Source organism: Malaclemys terrapin, chromosome 2 (assembly GCF_027887155.1).
Source record: "Malaclemys terrapin pileata isolate rMalTer1 chromosome 2, rMalTer1.hap1, whole genome shotgun sequence".
NCBI lineage: Eukaryota > Metazoa > Chordata > Testudines > Emydidae > Malaclemys > Malaclemys terrapin.
The window spans coordinates 210,130,091-210,148,704 of record NC_071506.1 but is presented as its reverse complement, the minus strand read 5'-3'; the positions used below and the strand labels follow the sequence as shown (position 1 = coordinate 210,148,704).

The window sequence follows — 18,614 nt, the reverse complement described above, 5'->3', positions numbered from 1 at the left end:
GGAAAGTGCTTTCCAGCTAATTATCCCTTTGTGAGCAGTCCAAAAAATGAGTGAGTCAGTTGGGGCAGAAAATTCACTTGGTACATCATTAAGCCTGTGTTTCTGCATCTTTGCAGCATTACTCCCTAAAGAGGGATGAGGGTCACCTCATTATCCTGGCAGTAAAAAGAACTTGTGATAAGAAGCATGGGAAGGGATTAATATAGATAAATTAAGAAAACATCAGCACCCTTTCTAAGAGCTGCTGAGAAAAAAACCTGATACTCAGCCCTCAGCTGCAGCATTTACAGGAATGACTGATGCTCAAAGTGAAAATCAGGTTAGTAAGAAACCCAGGAGAGTAATGAAGACCTGAGCTTCACCCTCACAGCTGCTGCTGCTGTTGCTGGAAGTGAACACTGAAGACCAACCTTCTTCACTGTGTGAGGAGAGGGGAGGAGATTATTTCTGGTGGTTTGGAAGCTTTTGAAATATACATATTTTAATTGTCATCTTGGGAGGGCTTTTTTGGCAAACTACTGATAGCGATGCTTTTAAAAGGGGTTCAGTCTTTCCTGAGCCACTTTGGAGGGTCTAAAGTTTTGAGCTGATAAACATCTTCCCTTTATGTGGTAAGTATCACAAGCTGTCTTCTGAGTTACAAGGAAAGCTACAAAATTACATTTCACTCTGTGGCAAGTTTTGCATTTAAATATACTGTTAGTCTGAAATTTTCACTCTGAAGTTTTGGTTGTATACAGATTTTTCTCTAAAATCTCTTGAACTTTGATTTGTATATAGATCTATCAGTATAATCTTTTTCTCTCTCCCCTTATTTATATCATCATATATAGCCAATGTGTGTATATATATTTCAGTTTTACTTTTTAACTCTGAATTTCCTGAGTATGCAATGCTTGTTTTTAAGATAATTACAACATTCTTGTAATGTTTTCGACTCTTAAATTACTGATACATTTGCGCAACCCTAATGCCAGATAAATGTTTTACTTTTTTTTTTTTTTTTTTTTTGTCCACAACTATAGTAAAGGGGAAGGATGGTCCAGTGGCTGGGGCACTAGCGTAAGATGTAGGAGACCCTGCTTCAATTCCCTTTTCTGCCATTGACCTCCTGTGTGACCTTGGGCAAGTCACTTAGCCCCTCTGTGTCTTGACATCCCCATGTGTAAAACTGGAATGATAACACTTCCTCAGAGGAGTCTTGTGGGGATAAATACATTCAAGACGGTGACATATTTTGAGGTTTACAGATAAAAAGGGCTGTATAAGAAATAGGCATTATTATTAACACTCCATAAGGCATCCACTTCTTTCTCCATCATACTCCAACATACTCACACTCTTAACACAAAAATCAGCCTCTGCGATGGTAAGGTGGAATGATGTTACATGTATACGGCTGTATGAAAGTCAGATGTGCCAGTTTCTTGATACAAAAGTGTATGAGGTTGAAACTAAGATTTTGTGGCAGAGCACAAGTTTGCTAAAATTGGGGTACAAATGGCTTTTCAGTATCTGCTAGATCTGGAAGTGAAAGAGTTATTGATGATGTAGAAGGGTATGAGAAAGTGGCAATGAATGCCAGAGGCTTTTCCCTTCATATGTTATTTCAATGATTTTAAAATTTTGGGTGAGTCTGACGTGTCCTGCTGCAATCTTAACTATGATGAAAGTTTCTGCTTGTGTTAATGTATTGTATATAAATCTATACGTATACACACTGTACTTTTTGTATATTAAAAGATGCTGGTTTGCAAATGAAGGTATTCTATCCTTTGAAAATCTAATATTCCCAAGATAATTTCATTCTTATTCTGACCTGGATATTACACAAAACTCCAGCATTTATTATTTTTTAATATTTTACTTCTACAAATCAATTTAACATACAGATTATGAAGAGTTCCTAGGTTTGTCTTATTTATAATCACATTTTTTTTCTATTTATGTTTTGACTTGAAGATATTGAGGCATGGTAGTAATTTATATTTGAGAAATTATTGCACTAGAACAGCGGTGGGCAAGCTGTGGCCCGCACACAGCGCGTCAGGGTAATCTGCTGGCGGGCCATGAGACAGTTTGTTTACATCGACCATCCACAGGCACGGTTGCCTGCAGCTCCCAGTGGCCGCCGTTCACCATTCCCGGCCAGTGGGAACTGCGGGCAGCTGTGCCTGCGGACGGTCGATGTAAACAAACTATCTTGCAGCCCACCAGCAAATTACCCTGATGGGCCGCGTGTGGGCCATAGGTTGCCCACTACTGTACTAGAAATATATGCATCTAAAGGAAGGATTTTTTAACCTCCTCCAGTAAATGGATATATTAACCTGATGATTTTAAAGGCAGGGATTACTAGGTTCCTCAAAAATGCAATAAGATTTGATATTAAAAAGTGACAAGTGTGTTTTGCTTTTCAGGTCTTGCTAGGTCAGTGGTTCTCAACCTTTCCAGACTACCGTATCCCTTTCAGGAGTCTGATTTGTTTTCCACGTTTCACCTCACTTTAAAACTACTTGCCTACAAAATCAGACATGAAAATACAAAAGGGTCTCAGCACACTTACTGAAATTGTAGTTTGTACTGACTTTGCTAGTGTTTATGTAGCCTGTTGTAAAACTAGGCAAATATCTAGATGAGTTGATGTACTTCCTGGAAGACCTCTGTGTATCCCCAGGGGTTGAAAACCACTGCTCTAGGTGATCCTAAAATTGCCGTGTTTACAAAGAGCTAGACTTTGTCCAGGACTGCATAACCACTCAGGGGAACATGATCTCCCTTATGCCTCTGTCTGGATCTGGGCATGGAAGGGGAAAGTGATAATGTGCTTGGTTTGCTCTCCCAGAGTTAGATGTGTGTAGTTAGCAGAAAGAAATACAGGCACGTTGGTGTGCCAGACCAGGAGTATAATTTATCCGTGATTGTAGCTGAGTGGTAAAAAGCAGAATCCCCAATAGTATTGTTCAAGCATTTTGAAATAGTATTGAACATTTGCTATAACATTACATTGCCATCATCATTCAGTATAAAATGTAATATTAGAAATTAACGATCAGCCCCCTTTCCTCCATTGCATTATCCCCCCTTCCCACTACCTGCCAGAAGCTCCTCCTTGGTGAATTGCAAAGAATGGGCTCCGCAGGGGCTCACGGGGAGGGAGGTCCCATTCAGGAGAAGGAGGGACCCATATTAGTGGCATCATTGCATACCTCTAGAGAAAATGCAGAAGTTTCCCAGAGGGGCAATTTCCTTCCATCACTTTCCTTGCCTCATCCACCTGGAGGCTTTTACTGTTCCAACTCCCCTTCCTGGAAACTTTTTCTACCCCTACCCTTCCATTGTCTTCCCGTTGAAAAAGTCTGCCATTACATCTGCCCCCCAAACCTAGGTCACCAAAGGCAGGCCCCAGGCAAGGTGCACTATGTGAGACTGCATTGTTTGCACATTCCTAGGAGGAGCAATTCTGCTCTCCTCCTGTGCAACTGCTTTCCCAGTAGGTATCTATGATTATAGTAACAGTTTCTTGAAACAGCATTTACTTCCACTTCCTGCTTGAACCCCTGTGGTGAATGGTTTGTTGGTTAGTTGGCATGTTTATGTTTTGTTTCTTGTAGAGATGTGCATGCGTGGCCAATGGCAGCCTGGTTCCTGCAGAAGGAACGTTGCCACGGGGTGGAAGGCTGCCAGAGAAGCAGGACCAAGAAGCCACCCCTCTGTGGGATGGGAAGCTTACTTTTCCCTGTAGTTCAGGAGACTCTATGGGGCTGAGAGGCAGCACCCTTCCCTTCTTGATGGCTCTCCCGATCCCTCCAAGTGAGGGGACAATTCAACTCAGGAGGTTACCTTTGAAGTTGAAATTTATTGGCCCCCCTCTCTCCCTTCACATGAGCAGTTCTGGGGAATGTACACTTTGGCTCTTTGAGTGTAGATTTCCTGATGTGATAGATACAAGTAAAACCCTTGTCCTTACGGCTTTATCATTCTGTCAGTTGGCTCTCCCGTTTACCTGTGAATTTTATTTAATTTCTCCTGCTTCTCCTTGTGGAAACCATCAACAATCAGCAGAGTTATGTTGTGGGGAGCAGAATTTAGCACTCTGTAATGGAGATTGCTGCAGCAGATTGGCTACTCCCATTATGGGGTAGAATATCTCTTTTGCCTGATGTGACCTTAAATTAAAATATTTTCAACAGCAGAATCCATAATTGTGCCATGTGGAATGTGCCCTCCTTAAGCCTTTCACAGACTCCTTTTTTTTTTTTTTAGGAGCTCCATTAACTGTTTTATGAAGCATTTGCAGTACTATTTTTATACTGCAACAACGTTAAATCATAACTGTTCCAGAACCACAAAGCAGAAGTGATGGGAATGTATCCACCTATGATGCTATATTCCTGAATTCGATACAATATTTTTTAACAGGAAAAGGCAGCGCATGGAGTTGGGGGAAACATTTCATAGATTGTTTTTCTTGGAGTTTTCCTGTAAAAAATATGAAACAGGCTTTGGCTAGTCACTTCCATTTTCAAAGAAATCTGAGTAATGTTTGGCAACAAAATTTTAATTAAACAAGCCTTCACATCTCTCATAGTATCACACTTTGAAATTCATGATCAGTTTACTCTACTGCAAGATGTTTTGCATAGTTTCAAAATATCACATATATATAGATATAGATATGGGAAAATAGGTCCATGATCCAGATTTTTTTTATATCTATATCTATATATATGTGATATTTTGAAACTATGCAAAACATCTTGCAGTAGAGTAAACTGATCAAAAATATTTAAAGAAATGGTATTCTATTATTAACAGTGCGATTAATTGCACGATTAATTGCGATACATTTTTTTAATCACCGTCAGGAGCAAGTTCAGGAAAATAGAATTTAATTAGGGCTGTCAAGTGATTAAAAAAAGTAATCATGATTAATCATGCAATTAATTGCACTGTTAAACAATAATAGAATACCATTTCTTTAAATATTTTTGGATGTTTTCTACATTTTCAAATATATTTATTTCAGTTACAATACAGAATACAAAGTGTACAGCACTCACTTTGTATTTATTTTTGATTACAAGTATTTGCACTGTAAAAAATCCCAAAAGAAATAGTATTTTTCAATTCACCTAATACAAGTCCTGTAGTGCAATCTCTTTATCATGAAAGTTGAACTTAAAAATGTTGAATTATGTAAAAAAAACTGCATTCAAAAATAAAACGTAAAATTTTAGACCCTGCAAGTCTATTCAGTCCTACTTCTTGTTCAGCCAATCGCTCAGACAAACAAGTTTGTTTACATTTGCAGGAGATAATGCTCCCCGATTCTTGTTTACAATGTAACCTGAAATTTCAAACAGGTGTTCCCATGGTATTGTTGTATCCAGCATCGCAAGATATTTATGTGCCAGATGTACTAAAGATTCATATGTCCCTTCATGTATGAACCAACATTCCAGGGGACATGCAGCCATGCTGATGATGGGTTCTGCTCGATAACGATCCAACGATTGTCTGAGTCAGATGCCACCAGCAGAAGGTTGATTTTCTTTTTTGGTTGTTCGGGTTCTATAGTTTCTGCATTGGAGTGTTGTTCTTTTAAGACTTCTGAAAGCATGCTCCACACCTCGTCCCTCTCAGATTTTGGAAGGCACTTCAGATTCTTAAACCTTGGGTCGAGTGCTGTAGCCATCTTTAGAAATCTCACATTGGTACTTTCTTTGCATTTTGTCAAATCTGCAGTGAAAGTGTTCTTAAAACAAACATGTGCTGCGTCATCATCCGAGACTGCTATAACATGAAATATATGGCAGAATGGAGGCAAAATAGAGCAGGGGACATACAATTATACCCCAAGGAGTTCAGTCACAAATTTTAATTAACACATTTTTTTAAACGAGCGTCATCAGCATGGAAGCATGGTGCAATGGTGGCTGAAGCATGAAGGGCTATATGAATATTTGGCATATCTGGCATGTAAACACCCTGCAGTGCCGGCTAGAAAAGTGCCATGCAAATGCCTGTTCTCACTTTCTGGTGACGTAAATAAGAAGTGGGCAGCATTATCTCCTGTAAATGTAAACAAACTTGTTTGTCTGAGCGATTGGCTGAACAAGAAGTAGGACTGAGTGAACTTGTAGGCTTTGAAGTTTTTACATTGTTTTCTTTTTGAGTGCAGTTATGTTAAAAAAAAAAAATCTACATTTGCAAGTTGCACTTTCACAGCAAAGAGATTGCACTACAGCTGGGGTGGCCAACCTGAGCCTGAGAAGGAGCCAGAATTTACCAATGTACATTGCCAAAGAGCCACAGTAATACATCAGCAGCCCCCCCATCAGATCCCCTCCCCCGCTCTCCCAGTGCCTCCCACCCACTGGCAGCCGGGCCGATCAGCGCCTCCCAGGGCCGGTGCAAGGCCACCTTGCACCACCACCCCACCCAGCTAACCCTGCCACCCGCGCTTCCCCACCAGAAGAGACCCCCCCTCCCCCTGGCAGCTAACCCTGCCCGCCACCTGGGAAGCCCGCTGCCCCCCAGCCCAGGGAGTCGTCCCCCCCCCCCCGCAGCAGCTATCCCTCTCTGCAGCTAACCCCGTTCAGGGAGCCCCCCTCCACGGCAGCTAACCCCACCCACTTCCCTCCCCACCCCTCCCTTCTGCAGCAGCTAACCCCGCCCGGGGATCCCCCCCCCCCACGGAAGCTAACCCCTCTCAGGGAGCCCGCTCCAGCACACCTCCGCTCTGCCTCCTCCGCTGAACACGCTGGCCTCGCTCTAATTCTCCTTCCCTCCCAGGCTTGCGGTGCCGATTGGAGGAGAATTAGAGCGGGGCCTGTGTGCTCAGCGGAGGAGGCAGAGTGGAGGTGATCTGGGGCGGAGAGCAGTTCCCCTATGTGCCCCCAGGGCCGGTGCAACCATTTAGGCAACCTAGGCGGTCGCCTAGGGTGCTAGGATTTGGGGAGGTGCCATTTTCTTTGGCAGCAACTGCGGCGGCCGGATCTTCGGCCGCCCAGGTAGCCACCGGCATTTAGGCAGAGGGAGCTGGGGCAGTGGAGCGTGGGGAGGGCTGCCTGCAGCAAGGGGGGGGGCGGTATGCAGGGGAACTCCCCACACCAACTCACCCCTGCCCCACCTCCTCCCCGAGCACGCCGTGGCTGCTTCACTTCTCCCGCCTCCCAGGCTAGTGGTGCTGACAGGGCAGGGGTGAGCTGGGGGGGGGGGGGTGCCTCAGGGCCGGGGGGTAGGAAGCTGCCGCAGGGGGGGCGCCTCAGGGCAGAGGGGGGGAGCTGCCGTGGAGGGGGCGCCTCAGGGTGGGGGCTCGGGGACGGGGCGCAAGGTGGAAGTTTCACGTAGGGCGCGAAACGTCCTTCCACCGGCCCCGTGTGCCCTCCCCGTTACTGTGGGCGGCCCTCCCCGCGCCCCCCTGCCCCAGCTCACCTCCACTCCACCTCCTCGCCTGAGCGGGCTTTTAGGCACCCTCAACCACTAGGCGCCCTAGGCAGCCGCCTAGTGGTTGCACCGGCCCTGGCACCTCCCCCTCCCGATCAGCTGGAGACTCTGGGGGTGGGGTGGGAGAGGAGCGAGGGCATGGCAGGCTCAGGGGAGGGGGGGGAAGGGGTGGAGTGGGGGCAGGGCCTGTGGCAGAGCCAGGGGTTGAGCAGTGAGCAGCCCCCCGGCACATTGGAAAGTTGGCACATGTAGCTCCAGCCCCGGAGTCGGTGCCTATACAAGGAGCCGCATATTAACTTCTGAAGAGTCACAGGTTGGCCACCCCTACACTACAGTATTTGTATTAGGTGAATTGAAAAATACTGTTTCTTTTGTTTATCATTTTTACAGTGCAAATATTTATAATAAAAAATAATCTACACTTTGATTTCAATTACAACACAGAATACAATATATATGAAAATGTAGAAAAACATCCAAAATATTTAATAAATTTCAATTGATATTCTATTGCTTAACAGTGCGATTAAAATTGCGATGAATCTTTTTAATCACAATTAATATTTTTGAGTTGATCGCGTGAGTGAACTGCGATTAATCGACAGCCCTAAATTTAATACAATGAAACTGACACTGGATTTGTAAAATGTCTCACAAATCGCAAGATTGAAAAAAGTTATATTTAGCTTGCCTCCTATCCTAAAGCCTTTTCTTCTTATAAATGCAATCGGACAGTATTTGCATGTGCTGTGAAAATTTATATTGTCTGTCAAGCAATAGATTCTGTTTGCTTTCCAAAAGTTTAGTATTCCATTTTCTATATTTTTCTACAGCCAAACATAGTTTTCAAGCCAATGAGAGTGTGTAATTGGACTACATTTTTTCAGGTGTTAATTGCGACAGTTCTGATTATTTAAAGAAAGATAATAAAGTCAGAAAACAAAGCATGGACTCTAAACTATGCTGGATACTGTCGTTTTGATTGATCTTCATAGAAATTGGCTTTGTCACACAGATTCCAAAGATTCCAAGCCTGAATTCATCTCTAGGATACTGATGCAGAGCCCTGCAATGGGACTAAGAAGGGAGGCAGTGTGATTCCTCTTCCCTGGGGGTTCAAAGAGCTGGTTAGTCCCCCAATACAATTTAGCGAAGCCCTTAGCATTGGCTTAACTTGAACCCAGATGACCATGGTCTGTATGGGTCTTCTGGCAGCTAGGAAATAGCTGTCAATAAGACTCTGTCTGCCACACATCCACCCAACCCCAAAATGCCCTGGTACACTCCCTATGCTGGGGACTAACGTAACAGGGATGGGGGCATGCAGAGCTTGCTGAACCAACTCTCCAACTGTCAGAGAGGCTCCGTGAACACAGCATATTCTTTGAGGGTCATTACAGACGTTTTGCTTAGAGGTGTGGCCACAGGAGCAACTGTTCATTCTGTCATTGCCTCAGCCTGTTGGCCATTTGGCAGGGCTCCTTCTCTTGTACTGCCCTGCTCCTCATCTTGAGGCTGCCTGCTGGGTCCCATTCTCCAATGGGCAGGAAGGACGAGGATTTGTGTTAGGGCTGTTAAGTGTGCGGCAGTTGCAGGTACAGATCAGAGTGGAGTTTTTTGGGTGTCCATACACCCATAATGCAACTTCCCTTTACAGATCACTTTATTCTATGGACTCAGTTCTGATTTTTGTTGCGAATTATACCTGTAGGTCACGCGCAGTTCGAGTCTAGGCTGAGGCACATGAACAAAGTCCACAAATGCAGAGTATTACAGAGATAGCAAGTTTATTACACTCGAGCATGGTGCCCCCGCTGCTAATCAGGAGGGGGACCCAGACAGTCGGTTACACAAAGATTATATACCTTTTAGCAGTGCATGCTACCCTCGTGCATCGTAACTTTTGGCCAATGAATAAGCCGTTTACTTGTCTCTCACCTATCCTAACTAAGCATCTCCCTCATGCTGGCTAGCGTTACAAGCCCCCGAGCTCATGCACAAGCCCCCTCTCCTCCTCCTCCTCCAGGCCATATTGTCTGAATTAGCTGGCATGCCTTCCTTTTACTGTTTCCAGATGTTCCTTTCTCCCCTTCCCCATTTTCCAGTACATGATGTGCTCGCTTCTAGCTAAGGGCGGGCCCAAACCAAAATGGAGTCACTCATACTAACTTTCCCCAACTTTTTAAAGATGCAGGTCACACATCACTGACAGTAGGGCCAGCCTTATGTGGCTTGTCCCACTCCCTCCACTATCCTCCACTGGAGTGGAGGAATTTAAAGGGTGCAGACTGATGTTCGATTCCAGTGCTTGTGGAAAGGAGGTGGGGGATGCAGATCGTCCAGGCAAGGAATCTGCACCAACTGCATTTCCCAGCACCCCAGGAGCTCCCTGCATCACAAGGCAGAGAGCTTTTCTGCTAGGGATGTTGTTTCCAAAACAAAGCAGATTCACTGGGTAATATTCCCTGTGAGAGTGGCTGCAACTGGTGTACAGGTGATGTAGCTTTTAGTCTGCGGTAGTTGCTGCAAAGTGGTTCATAACCAATCTATGATCTGGGCAGAGGATTCCGTCTCCCATATGCTTCCTCTAGAGGGTAGTCCATTTACTCCCAACTGTGCAGTGGGTCCAGGATTTGGACATATGTGCAGATTGTCATAGTAAGTGTAGCCACAGCCCTCACAAAGCAGACATTGATTAATACAGGAATAAGCTATAAACAAAACAAGAAGAACAGGAGTACTTGTGGCACCTTAGAGACTAACAAATTTATTAGAGCATAAGCTTTCGTGGACTACAGCCCACTTCTTCGGATGCATATAGTGGGCTGTAGTCCACGAAAGCTTATGCTCTAATAAATTTGTTAGTCTCTAAGGTGCCACAAGTACTCCTGTTCTTCTTTTTGCGGATACAGACTAACACGGCTGTTACTCTGAAACAAAACAAGCTGGCTTCCGTCTGTTGTGGGACCAACTTGCAGGGACTTTCAGTATAGCACAGAGACATCTAGTGGCCAAATAACATACCTACAAGTAAATATCATGACAGAAGTTAGTACTTCCATAGACAAGTCACTCAGCAACAAGTTGTTACGGACTCACAGGACTCATACTCTCTCTCGGCTCTGAACAGTCCCTGGGAGAAACCCCCTTCAGTGTGACAGTCCTTTTCAGGAGTCCACTGTTTCTCGGGGGTTAAGCTGTAGGCTCCACCGCTTCCTGGGAGCACACCTCTCTGAGCCTTCAGCACACCTGTCTCTCGCCATGGGCCCCCTCAGGGAGTCCACTCTCTCTGGATCCCCGGGGTCTCCACATCCAGATTGAATAATGCAACCCTGATCTCTAGACTGCAGTGATTCTCAGCCAGCGTAAAACAGAAGGGTTTATTGAGCATCTGTAAAAAGCATAAGAGGCTCTCAGGGCTCTCGGGCCTAACATCCCTCAGCAAAGTATGTCTAGGTCTCATGTCACAATGGCATGCAGAGAGCCATTTCATTGTACAGCTACCACTCTAAATCTTTATTCTCGTTTAGCTGTTTTTTATTTGTTTAAATATTATGTTTTAATAACTATACACAAGGGGCACATAAAAACACCCGTAAAACATGAACTCTTAGGAGCTTCTTTATATTAAACTTGAAATGCAGAGAAATATGTAGTTGGAAGGGACAGTGGTAGCATTTTAAGCTGCCTTTCATCATTGCAGAGAGCCTGATGTGCAATAATAGTCATTATTATTTGTAGTGATCTTTAGTATTACAGTGGTATTCAATTACATTATAAGGCAATGTCCAAATCTTGGCAGGCCAAAGGTTCTCTCTAGGGCCAAAGGGCTCTTCAGGGTTTGCTCTCTAGTAAAAGCACAGCAATTACTGATTCCATATGAGGAGAAATTAATAAGAATGGGGCTTTTCAGCTTGGAAAAGAGACGGCTCAGGGGAGATATGATTGAGGTTTATAAAATCATGACTGGTGTAGAGAAAGTAGATAAGGAGGTGTTGTTTACTACTTCTCATAACAGAAGAACTGGGGTCACCAAATAAAGTTAGTAGGCAGCAGGTTTAAAACAAATAAAAGGAAGTATTTCTTCACACAATGCACAGTCAACCTGTGGAACTCCTTGCCAGAGGATGTTGTGAAGGCCAAGACCATAACAGGGTTCAAAAAAGAACTAGATAAATTCATGGAGGATAGGTCCAGCAATGGCTATTGCCCAGGATGGGCAGGAATGGTGTCCCTAGGCTCTGTTTGCCAGAAGCTGGGAATGAGCAAGAGGGGATGGATCACTTGATGATTACCTGTTCTGTTCATTCCCTCTGGGGCACCTGACACTGGCCACTGTCGGAAGACAGGATACTGGGCTAGATGGACCTTTGGTCTGACCCAGTGGGGCCATTCTTATGTTCTTATGCTTTATGTTTCACAGGCACCTGATTAAGCGCCTGATTGAAAGTCTACCCCTTTAAACTGAAATGTATCAACACAGCATAGCTCCAGAATAGCTCCATGTAAATGAAAAAGATTCTAAATGAAATATAGGTGAAGTCCATTTATCCAAATGACTTGGGGGATATCTGATACCTTTGGGCATTGGGATTAAGGGAAATGCTATTTTTAGCTATAGTTTCACAGTGAAATTTCATTCAGTCAGTGACCATGATGACAGACTGCGTTTGGAGTCAAAGTTCTGTACACAGCTGAAGTGGAAATGTTTGATACTCACTCAAATAACCAAAAATCCTGATGATCTGAATCAGCGGTGTGTCCCCATGCTCATTCGGGTCATTAGGATTTTCAGTTCCCTGGAGCTGGGGAGGGAAAGGGGCCAAAGCCATGAATGAGGGTCTTCTGTTTGGCCCATTGGACACCAGCTGTTCCTTCCTGCTCCCCCACTGGTGGCTCTGCAAAGGCAGCTCCACAAACTAGCTCAAGCGCTCCCCAGGCTTCCAGCAGCTCTGGCCCTTGCATTGCCCTGCCAGGCGGCCCCTTTCATCCCAGGCTGCAGAGTGTCCTCCAAACCAGCAGGTGCTGGGCTCGGGCAGGGTACTGGGAGGCAGGTCAGCATGGGGATGCTGCAGCTGGACTGGGCAGCGGCTGGAGCTGCTGGGAGCCCGCTGCCCAGGGCAGAGTTGGAGCCAGGTAGTGGGGGCGTCCTTACAGTAGAGCTCCCAGCAGGGAGCAGGATGGAACAGCTGATGCCCAGTGGGCCAGCGGGAAGGCCCTCATAGGCCAGATCTGGCCCCAGGCAGGCCACTGATTGAAGAACACTGCAGTATTTCCTAATGACCCTCATCAAGGGTTAGGGCCCCATTGTACTAGGCACTGTCCCTACCCCAGAGAGGTTGCAATCTAGCAGTTAGAAAGTATGGGACAGGCGAATAAACTGACAGGCGAATAAACTGGGAGGGGCAGTGAGAGAAGGAAAAACTAACAGTAGAGCCAAGGCCAATGGGAGCTGCAGAGTTGGCGCGCGAGGTGGGGGCAGCACGCGGAGCTTCCCTGATCACCCCTGCGCCAAGCGGCCGCAGGGACATGCCAGCCACTTCCAGGAGCTGCGCAGAGCCAGGTCAGGCAGGGAGCCTGCCTTAGTCCTGCTGCACTGCCGACTGGACTATTATGCCGACCAGAGCTGCCAGGGTCCCCTTTCAACCAGGTGTTCCAGTCAAAAACCAGATGCCTGGCAACCCTAAGCCAGGCATATTTGCATAACTCAGCGTGGTCTCAGTAACAGCTGTTTGCCAGCCTAATCAGTCCCAGGTGGCAATGGTTTGTAGGCTTGTATCTTTTAAAAATAGGTTTCAAGGAGGCATCTCAGTGAGAATAAGGTGATGGCTTGTGAATGTTGTCAGAAGGTTCTTCCCCAGCACATGGGATGGCATGGGAAAAAGCAGGAAGTCGCTTCTCTGACAAGCAGATAAATGAATGCTCAAGGGTATCACTGGCAGAGCGAAGGTGAGGGTCAGGGCCATAATAAGAAACTAGATTTTAAAGGTAAGAGGCCGCTGATTCAGTGGAGAAGGGGAATCCAGTGGAGGGGTACAAAGGGGAAATGATGTCATCAAAATCACCTTGGAAACATTTTAAATAGCTATGAAGTGGGAAGGTTGGAGGCATCAGTGCCACACAGGTGAGATTACAATAATTAATGTCTGCTTTTATGGTGTAGTGGGGCAGTCACCCTGCTCTGATTCAGAAAGGATTAAATGCAAACCTTTGGAGAGGACTGGGACTGGGAGCCAATCAGGAAAAGGCTGGGAGGCAGCCAGTCAGGGCCACCCTGAGCCCTATAAAAGGGCTACAGCCTTGGAGAGAGATGGATTTGGTGGCTGGATAGCGAAAAGGGTACCTTGGACAGCACAGTGCTGAGGAAGGGCAGGAAGAGGAGCTGGGGGAGCTCCAGCCTGGCAAACCCCCAGGCAGAGGCCTTGCTGTCAGGACCGGAGGAGATATTAGGGTTGTGGGGAGGCAGCCAGGGAAGGAAGAGGCAGCAGGTCCAACCCCTGGCTGATGATGAGTGGCCACTCAGACTACAGTTTGCCCCTGAGGGAAGGGGCTAGATGAAGACTGGTAGTGGGTCATTGAGGCGAGGTGGGCTTAGGGGATTGGGGTTCCCCAGGGAGGGAAAGACCCCGAGTGTGTGGGCACTGCTGAGGGGCAGTATCCAGGAGAAGGGACACTACGGGCTGGGAGGGACACAGCGCCTGAATTACAGTGGTGAAGATTGATAATGATAAGACAAAAAGCAACAGCAGGAGGTGCTCTGATGCTGGGATGAGCTAATTCCTGAGGTAACCAGCAGGAGGCGCTGCTGGTGAGTGTATGCCATATTACACATGAATAAAGAAGAAGACAATGTATCGTTTACCATTTCCCTGTTATCTATAGTGCTTTAGGTTCTTATAACAGCATATTGGGATTGGACTACATCTTTCCCAACCCTATAAGTTTCCTTATACTAGTGCATTATGCAGTCATGTTCCAGGGCCCTTGTGATACTTGATATATGGGATTTTTATTTTATTTTTTCCAGAATTAAAGCTTGGAACGTTCATTCATAATATGAAGATGCTGCTGACTTTGTTCCTCTTCCTTATTGGGAGTCAAACTTCAGTAACTCAGACACCTGGTATTTCAGTATCCTTTGTATTCTGTTGTATTATGTGATTTTTTTTCTTTTAAATACAATATTTAGTCCCCAGTTTTCCCAATAAAAATTGAGGTGAAGCCTGAGACTCTTGAGTCAGGATCTCTATACCTTATGAGACTTTGTATAATAGACTGAAACTGTGTTTGGATAATGGAGATGGACATTAGATTTACATATTAGGTTGATCAGTGCTATCGTAAACTGTGACAGATTTATATAGATTAGGGCCAAATTCAGAGGTGAAAATGCAGATAGCGTATAAATGAAGGCCACTCATGGAATTTAGTTATTTTCAGGTGGCTACCTGGGATTGAATTACTCAGCGTGTGCAAAAGGGGGATCCAGTCCTGCTCCCTACTCACATGGATTCTGTTGGGGTCACTTGGATTCTACATGTAACTTCTGCAGAACTGGGTCCTTGGTATAAATCCCAGGCACAGCGAGAGCTAAATTGTGGCATTGTATGTGGTGTAAGTTAGGGCAGAATTTGGCCGTGGAAGGGGCCAGATCAATGTGACTGATAGGGTAGGTGTGTTGCACAATTTAGAGAAGTTGTCAATAGGAAAGTTGCTCAGGAGGAAAGTGAGGCCCAACGCTGCAAGTTCTTCTGAGAAAAACTGAGGTCAACTCCTATTGACTTCAGTGGAGGTTAAGGATGATTAGCAACTTGCTGGAGGCAACCAGCACTTGTGACAGGCCGGTAACTAAGCACAGAGGAATCAAGGCAGAAAGAAAAAGCAACTTTTGCCACTTTGTGGCATACAACACAATGAGACTCTGAAGAGGGTTGCACACTTAGTCCACAGTTGCCATAGGATTCCATATGGGAGAGAATATTCATTCTCAGGAACGTGACAAATGTCCTCTACTGTGGTGTAGGTGTAAATTAAAGTAGGAGGAAGGGTGCTTTATTTTAACCCTTCTGTTAGTCACTGAAGGCCGTTGGATCACTGACATACCCTTGAGATCTACTGTGTTAAGGTAAAATATGACCGTGCCAGTGAAGAGTACAGGGATGAGAGGAGAAGGTGACATTTCCCCCCATCCAAACTGGAGAAAGCATGTAAAACTGCAGCTCCTCTTCTCTCACCCCAATACCTTGACTCCTCCATAAGAGGTAGTCATAAGTAGTTGTCTCAGCTCTTCTTAGCTAGTAGCACTGGGAGTTGGGGCCAAAGGATAAGGATCTGCCTAAATGTGGATTTTGGGCTCCATCCCAGCCCTCTGCAGTAGAGTTAGTATGGAGATCCTTTTTGCAGTGCACAATTCCTTGTAATTCCTGAGCCTAAGTGGTTCAGGGGACTTTGCATGGTTCCTCCACACTAAGGGTGAACTACACTCTGCCATGTGCTGAACTGAATGTTGGCAAAAATAAACCAGCGTGCATTGTTTGTGACTATGGGGCGGTGACTGCAGGCACATGTGAAAGAAGTTAGCACTTAGAGATATTTCTCTAACTGGAAACACTAGATAATGTGTGTCCTATTCAGTAGAAATTAAAAAATATATATTTAAACCTCAAAAAGGAAGCAGGCATCCAATCCTGAGAAGCACTGAATAGCTACATCTCCTGGGAAGTCCTAGGGACCAAACAGATGCTGAGCACCTGTAATTTCCTATCTTTGTAATCTTTCATGATAATAAAATAAGCTTAAAATATAAGAGAGAATTCTTGGGCTTAGAAGGATATTTTTCAGCTTTTGGACATTTTATTTCTGGATATCTCTGGATAAATTCTTCTGTGAAGCATTGCTTGTATCATCAGAGTATTGTGGAGATAAAGGGTAAGAAATATGTAATAACATTTAACTTTCTGATTTTTGCAGCCCCTACATCTGCAGATATTGTCCTTTTGGTTGACAGCTCTAATAGCCTGGGAAACAAGGTGTTCCCCTCTATGAAGTCTTTTATTAGCAAAATGATCAGTCATTTAACAGCAACTCCTAACCAATACCGTATCGCGCTTGCCCAGTACAGTGATGATTTGCACGTTGAATTTCAGCTGGACGTCTATAAAGCAAAGAACCCAATGCTGAATTATGTAAAAAAAAACGTTGTATTCAAGGGTGGTTCAGTAAAAACTGGCAATGCCCTTCGAGAAGTTCACAAGACCTTTTTCAAAGGACCAGGTAATGGAAGAGACAAAGAACGAATTCTGGTAGTCTTGACTTCAGGGGCATCAGAAGATGCTGTAGAAGAGCCTGCCAACATCTTGAAAAATGATGGGGTGAAAATCATAGCCATGGGGATTCAGGATGTTTCTCCTCAAGAATTGCAGTCAATGGCTACATCTCAATTTTCTTATAAGTTTCGCACAGTGAGAGATCTCAGTATGTCTTCTCAAAACCTGACCAAGATCATCGAGGATGTTATTCAAACAGATATTAATGGCATAATACCAACAGATATAACAGTTCCTGAGAGAGAAGGTAAGGAATTCAAGGCTATGAAAAAATTGTGATCATATTGGTTGGAAGAAGTAATTCAGTGTTGGAAAGAAAGACACCTTGAACATTTTGGGCTAAATTTTCAAAATATTAAATGACATGCATATTTTAAAACAATGAAGAGAACAGACATGTCCATGACCAGGTACCTGTGTATACAGAGAAGCATGTAATCCTGACATTTTGAAAACCAGTGCCTATCTGATCATGTCTTTATGCATGACTAACTCCGGACTCCACAAAAGTGAATGGAGAGTGGGTGGAGTGAAGCTGTAACTATTCTTGCAGATTTGGTAATTTTCAAGAGAAAATAGCTCTTGTTGGTTTATGCCCTGAACAACTAACTAATGGGCATTTTCCTTTGGGCTTCCTCTGACGTGGCTGGTATTGACCACTGCTGGAGATAGGATGCTGGAGTTAGGTGGGCTGCTAATTTGATTCAGTATGGCAATTTCTGTGTTTCTAGATAAATCTGAATGAGGGAAACTATTTTAGAAGAGTTTTTTCCATGGATTGGCCAAGAAATAGACAATTAATATTGTGTTCTTTTCCCCTCTCTTCCCCCTGCAGTTTGTAAGAGTGATTCTGTTGCTGATGTTGTGTTCATAGTAGACGAGGGTGTTTCAAAACCAAAAGCTGAAGATATTAAAAAGTTCCTGCAAGATACAGTTTCCTTTCTTGTTGTGAAAAAGAATTGTACAAAGATTGGCCTAGTGACATATAGCAGTGAGTCACACGTGTTATCTTTATTGAGCGAAGAAACAAACAAAACTGCTATTCTGCAGAAAATACAGGGCTTTTCTCCGAGGGAAGGGAAGGCCAACACCGGTGCTGCCATTAAGGTTACAAGGCAAAGAGTCTTCTCTGGAAGCAGAAAGGCCCAAGGGATAGAGCAAATAGCCTTTCTGATCACCCACAGACCCTCTGAAGACAACATAAGTGAGGCAGCTCATGATCTTCGGAGAGCTGGTGTGACTGTATTCACCATAGGCATTGAAAATGCTGATTACACCCAGTTAACCCAGATAGCATCATATCCTCAACAGCAATATGTTACTAAGCTGACGGCTTTTTCTGACCTGCCAAAAGAAGCCAGAACTTTACAAAAGAAACTCTTGAATCGAATTCAGGACAAGCTGTATGTCCAGTCTGAAAGAAGAGAACTACTTAAAGCAGGTAAACCTTTCCCAGTAATCATATTTCTATCTTTTCTCTAGGTGGAAGATTTTTAAGTAGAGATGGTCTTGAACCAAAACCTGGATCCAAATCCCCCTGAACTTTTGATCTAGTTCCAAACTTTAGCCTTTGAGGAAGTGCAGTTCCGAAGCTGAATCTGGATCCAAACTGTAGCTCAGACCCATCTTTTTAACATATTGACTGGTTCATGTTATTTTATTGAATTAGTGCAAAGATCCTGCATCACGGTCTCCTAGTGGAGCAATTTATGTCTTTATGGAGTCCTCGTGGTGTCATTGGGACTCTGCATAGGTGTAAGGGAGGGTCCATGATAACAAAGCCCAGTATAGGATTGGTGCCTAAATTATTTTCATTGGGTTAGCAAGGCAGGCTTC

At 44.6% G+C, this 18,614-nt stretch overlaps 1 protein-coding gene across 1 annotated transcript in view; it reads left to right on the top strand.

Annotated features, from left to right (window-relative positions):
* Window positions 1-430: 430 nt before the first annotated feature.
* Window positions 431-18,614, top strand: part of LOC128831314 (collagen alpha-6(VI) chain-like) — a 96,399-nt gene continuing 78,215 nt past the window's right edge. Inside the window, exons 1-4 of the mRNA XM_054017626.1 lie at window positions 431-611; window positions 14,480-14,575; window positions 16,423-17,025; window positions 17,614-18,219. Of these exons, the coding sequence (XP_053873601.1) occupies window positions 14,509-14,575; window positions 16,423-17,025; window positions 17,614-18,219 (1,276 nt within the window). The 5' untranslated portion in view covers window positions 431-611; window positions 14,480-14,508. The remainder of the gene's footprint in view (window positions 612-14,479; window positions 14,576-16,422; window positions 17,026-17,613; window positions 18,220-18,614) is intronic.